Here is a 5,793-nt window from a genome sequence, read left to right on the forward strand (position 1 = left end):
CAAACGTTTCCACTAGAAGTCTTTCTCAGTGTCTTCAGTGTAAATTCAACGGCAAACGTTTCCACTAGAAGTCTTTCTCAGCGTCTTCAGTGTAAATTCAATGGCAAACGTTTCCACTAGAAGTCTCTCTCAGCGTCTTCAGTGTAAATTCAATGGCAAACGTTTCCACTAGAAGTCTTTCTCAGCGTCTTCAGTGTAAATTCAATGGCAAACGTTTCCACTAGAAGTCTCTCAATGTCTTCAATGTAAATTCAGACTCATTCGAGACGATAGTCTCTGCAGCACGGCCAGTAGGATCATTGGGGTTTCTTGGGTTGAATAGCCGGCATCTTGAACAGCCCTTGCAGCCCCCCACTCTGTGCCAGCATCTCAAACACTTTCTGAGCTCTCTCTATCACCGCTGTCATTGCTTCCATAGGGCTGTCAGACTCTGCTCCAATCAGCCCCCCAGCTACCCCTCCTCCTACCACTCCTATCACCCCTGCTGCCCCCACCACTACCGCCGCACTTTTCAAATTTAACAGCCCTGTACCTGCTAGCATATTAAGAGCCTTGACCCCAACACCAATCCCTAGCATCACCCCCAGCCCCACTCCCACTAGCGCCCCTGCCAGCATGGACAGCATCTTCTTTATAAAGTCGTTGCTTCTCTCAGCCTTTTCCCTGGCTCTTTTCTCGCACTCCCTCTTCGCCTCGGCCAGCTCCTCCCACTCCCTTTTCAGCCTCGCCCTCTCCTCCTCCTCCTTCCTCTTTTCCTGCTCCCTCTCTCTCGCCTGCCGCTCCTCCCGCTCCCTCATCTCTCTCTCTCTCCGGCTCATCTCCTCTTCTCTCTCCCGGATCGCTGCCTCCCGCACGCGTCTCTCCTCCTCCTGTCTCTCCTTCGCTTTCCTCTCCTGCTCGCCTCTCATCGCTGCTTCAGCCTAAACCCGGTAAACACAAAACCACAGCATAAAGAACTACGGTTCCCAGCATGCCTCGCCATTGCCGCGGGTGCAGAGGCATGCTGGGAGCCGTGGTCCTAACCAGCAAGTTCATTCTACAGATTGATGCAAAACTTTTGCCCACAGCTGTACATGATGTACCATAATAGAGGTCTGTATCGCTTGTGATACGAGACCACAGCATAAAGAACTACAGCTCCCAGCATGCCTCACCATTGCCGCAGGTGCAGAGGCATGCTGGGAGCTGTAGTCTTAGCCAGCCAGTTGATTCTACATAGAGGGTGATGCTAAACATTTGCCCACTGCTGTACATGATGTACCGTAATAGAGGTCTGTATCGCTTGTGATACGAGACCACAGCATAAAGAACTACAGCTCCCAGCATGCCTCGTCATTGCCGCGGGTGCAGAGGCATGCTGGGAGCCGTAGTCCTAACCAGCAAGTTCATTATACATAGAGGGTGATGCTAAACTTTTGACCACAGCTGTACATGATGTATCGTAATAAAGGTCTGTATCGCTTGTGATACGAGACCACAGCATGAAGAACTACAGCTCCCAGCATGCCTCACCATTGCTGCGGGTGCAGAGGCATGCTGGGAGCTGTAGTTCATTATACAGGGAAACTTTTGGCCATAGCTGTATATACAGTACAATACCATATAATACAATACAATACACATGGCTGTATACTGTGAAGAATGACTGATCATTAGGCACACAGAGTACTTTTATATGCAAACTATAAACAAATCTCTATTAATAAGATTTCAGTATAAATCAATAGTCTCTCCCCTCTCCACAGTCATAAAACCGCTGGCTGTTACTTCCTCCGTTTTACCTGCTCCAGCTCCTCTCTGGCTCGCTCCAGTCTCTTCCTCTCCTCCTCCATCTCCCTCCTCTCCCTCAACCTCTCCGTCTCCAGCCTTTCCTGCTGCTGGTGAACCGCGCTCTCCCTCCGCCTCATCTCCGCTTCGCTCCGCTGGATCCTCTCCTCCTCCCTGCGTATCTCCTCCTGCCTCCCTGACTCTCCTCTCCGTCTCCCGTGTGATCGCCGCCTCAGCCTCCCGGTACATCTCGTTGGTGTAGCAGCAACCTCCTCCTCCTCCTCTCGCCTCCAGCATGCTGTCGATCTTCCCCAGCAGCTCTCGGACCTGGGCGCGATTGCCCGTGTTCTCGTTGCTGAAGGCTTGGCAGCGCCCCCCGCACTTATCCACCAGCTCCTGGAGGTGCGGGTTCTGTCTCACGAACTCCTCGATCGACTCCCCTCCCAGCTCGTCTCCGCGGGTGAAGAGAACGATGGTGTACTTCCACGCGTCCTCGCTGAACATCTCCTGGATTTCCCGCACCGTTTCCCTCTCGTGCTCCGTGTAGCGGCCCACGGGCATCACCAGCAGGAAGGCGTGGGGTCCCGGGGCGCACAGGGAGATGCACTTTGCAATCTCCAGGTTGAATTCGTCTTTAGGGAGCTGCGTGTCGAAGAAGCCGGGTGTGTCGATCACGCACAGGCGTCGGCCGCGTACCGTCACAGAGCCCTTCTCGCACTGCCGGGACACGGAGCAGGCAGCGGGCTGGGAGTCAAACACCTTACTGCCCAGGATGGTGTTTCCAGAGGCACTTTTTCCAACCCCGGTCTTCCCAAGCAGCACCATCCTCAGCTCAGGGGGGCGTGTGCAGGGCGCTGAAACAGAGAGACCCGCGGTCAATTATAATTGGAATTACAGTTCAATTACAGCAGTTTGCTGACATTCCAATTCCAGTGCTATTTTTTTCTGTTTCAATTACAATTAGTTACAATTAGACTGCAGTGATGGCAATTATACTAAAAAGATAAACAGCTACCTGCATTATTAATACGTTTTACTGTTTATTATTAATTTCTTAGCAGACGCCCTTATCCAGGGCGACTTACAATTGTTACAAGATATCACATTATTTTTACACACAATTCCCCATTTATACAGTTGGGTTGTTACTGGAGCAATCTAGGTAAAGTACCTTGCTCAAGAGTACAGCAGCAGTGTCCCCCACTGGGGATTGAACCCACGACCCTCCGGTCAAGAGTCCAGAGCCCTGACCACTACTCCACCCCAACAATAATTATCACTGCTACAAATACACACACATACTGGAGAACTTAGATTTTTGTCATTCAGCAAAATTATGCAGTATCGCACGTTTATTAAAATTATTTAATAAAAACAGTGTAATTGAACTGTAATTGAATTGTGATTGATTAATTAGATGTCAAATGACAGTCTCCACGGGTATGACTGTTAATACTGATTCATGTATTTATCGTTTTAAGTACATAAGAAAGTTTACAAACGAGAGGAGGCCCCATTCAGCCCATCTTGCTCGTTTGATTGTTAGTAGCTTATTGATCCCAGAATCTCATCAAGCAGCTTCTTGAAGGATCCCAGGGTGTCAGCTTCAACAACATTACTGGGGAGTTGGTTCCAGACCCTCACAATTCTCTGTGTAAAAAAGTGCCTCCTATTTTCTGTTCTGAATGCCCCTTTATCTAATTTGTGACCCCCTGGTCCTTGTTTCTTTTTTCAGGTTGAAAAAGTCCCCTGGGTCGACATTGTCTATACCTTTTAGGATTTTGAATGTTTGAATCAGATCACCGCGTAGTCTTCTTTGTTCAAGACTGAACAGATTCAATTCTTTCAGCCTGTCTGCATACAACATGCCTTTTAAACCCGGGATAATTCTGGTCGCTCTTCTTTGCACTCTTTCTAGAGCAGCAATATCCTTTTTTGTAACGAGGTGACCAGAACTGAACACAATATTCTAGGTGAGGTCTTACTAATGCATTGTAAAATTTTAACATTACTTCCCTTGATTTAAATTTATCACTGCTACAAATACACACACATACTGGAAAACTTAGATTTTTGTCATTCAGCAAAATTATGCTGCTATGCAGTGGATCGCACGTTTATTTAAATGATTTAATTAAGAAAAAGTGTAATTGAACTGTAATTGAATTGTAATTGATCAATTAGATGTCACATGACAGGCTCCACGGGTATAGCTGTTAATAGTGTGGAGTAGTGGTTAGGGCTCTGGACTCTTGACCGGAGGGTCGTGGGTTCAATCCCAGGTGGGGGACACTGCTGCTGTACCCTTGAGCAAGGTACTTTACCTAGATTGCTCCAGTAAAAACCCAACTGTATAAATGGGGAATTGTATGTAAAAATAATGTGATATCTTGTAACAATTGTAAGTCGCCCTGGATAAGGGCATCTGCTAAGAAATAAATAATAATAATAATAATATTGATTCAGTATTCGGTATCGTTTTTAACACGTATGACGTGTCATTAAGACGCGTCGCATCCAGATTTAGCTCTGAGCTCGTTTTTATCGACAGTCCCTGGGCGGGTGTAGAGAAAGAATGAAAATAAACAAACACAAAAAAACTGAAAAATTAAATAATACAGATTACAATCACAGAAAGGAGCGATTTGCAAATCGACCGTTTAAATAAATTGAAGTTCTCTCCTGAAACACCAACGCAATTATTCCCGCCAAACAAATACAGTGCCTCGTGATAATAAAGTCGACATATAAATAAATAAATAAATAAATAAATAAATAAATAAATAAAACACGGCTTACATCTGTCTCTGTGTTTCTTTTGGGACTGTCTAAGGAAAGCGGAACGAATTTAGGTTGATTCAGACACAGCTGCCGAGTCCGCTTATAATAAGCGGGCTTTGGGCTTGTTTTTGAGAGCCGCGGGTTGGAATTTGCATAAACAACCGCTTGTTTTGAAAGGCAGTGCCGCTTTATTTTTTTTCTCGCGAGACTTGGCAACACTCTATAAACATGAACAGATACATTTGTTATTGACATAGACAGATCCTGACCAAGTACAGACTCAGTGACCACAGCCTGGCCATCGAAACTGGCCGGCACAAAAAAACCTGGATTGCCAAAGAAAAAAGGCTGTGCTGTCACTGTGATCTGGGAGAGGTAGAGACAGAAATGCACTTCCTGTTGTCCTGCCCAAAATACACAGATATACGGGAGAGATATATCCCCCAATTCAAAAAACAAATGGCAGAGTTTAACCTCCTCTCCAATTCGAGTAAAATCCCCATCCTTCTAGGAGAGGAGGAGCGAACTGCAAATCTAGCAGCACAGTATGTGTCTGCCTGCCACAACCTGAGGGACAGTGTGTGACACCCTGCATACACGACCAGGGGGTACTGGTGATGAGGAGGGGGGTAGTTATATTGTTCAAAGGGAAGGGAACAATGTTTTTTTGTGTTTGTTATGTTCTGTAATTGTATTTCTGTTTTATTAGTTCTGTTTTGTATTATAAACGCTTTGGCAATACCTGAGCGCTCTCGTCATGCCAATAAAGCATTTTTGAATTGAATTGAATTGACATCCCAGTCAAGCACAGCCTCCCCCCGACCCCCCATTTATTTCCTCCCTTATTGCCCAAATTAAAAAGTGGGTAAACGCTGTTTATCTGCGTACAGCACTCTGCCAGCGCCCTTGTTTGCTGTTTGAATTGAGTTTCTCTCTGCCTCACAGCCGGATAGACAGGAAACGGGCGTTTCCAATGTAAACACATGGTGTGTTTGAACCGCATAGCAACAGTCAGGGCCGTGACGTCACAGCATCGCTTTCCAACCAGGCTCTGCTGGCGGCAGCGGGGCTTGAATCTAGTTTAAAAAAAAAAAAAATCTTAAAAGAAGTTAAACACACACAGAAACCAGGACCCGACTTGACAAAGATCTGAGATCAACCAGCAGCTGGGAAGCGGACGAGCTCTGAGGGGCTGAACGGAGTCCTCTCGCTCGTAAATGTTCTTGTGTTTTTTTAAGAACCCCA

The 5,793-nt window shown here is 46.5% G+C and overlaps 1 protein-coding gene across 1 annotated transcript in view; it reads right to left on the minus strand.

The window, feature by feature from the left end:
* Positions 1 to 821: 821 nt before the first annotated feature.
* LOC117963013 (GTPase IMAP family member 4-like) overlaps positions 822 to 5,793 on the minus strand; it is a 5,697-nt gene continuing 725 nt past the window's right edge. The window contains exons 2-3 of the mRNA XM_059018686.1: positions 1,782 to 2,621; positions 822 to 920 (exon numbers count right to left, since the gene is read on the minus strand). Coding sequence (XP_058874669.1) covers positions 916 to 920; positions 1,782 to 2,621 — 845 coding nt within the window. The 3' untranslated portion in view covers positions 822 to 915. The remainder of the gene's footprint in view (positions 921 to 1,781; positions 2,622 to 5,793) is intronic.

The sequence above is a fragment of the Acipenser ruthenus genome, unplaced genomic scaffold, assembly GCF_902713425.1.
Source record: "Acipenser ruthenus unplaced genomic scaffold, fAciRut3.2 maternal haplotype, whole genome shotgun sequence".
Taxonomy (NCBI): domain Eukaryota; kingdom Metazoa; phylum Chordata; class Actinopteri; order Acipenseriformes; family Acipenseridae; genus Acipenser; species Acipenser ruthenus.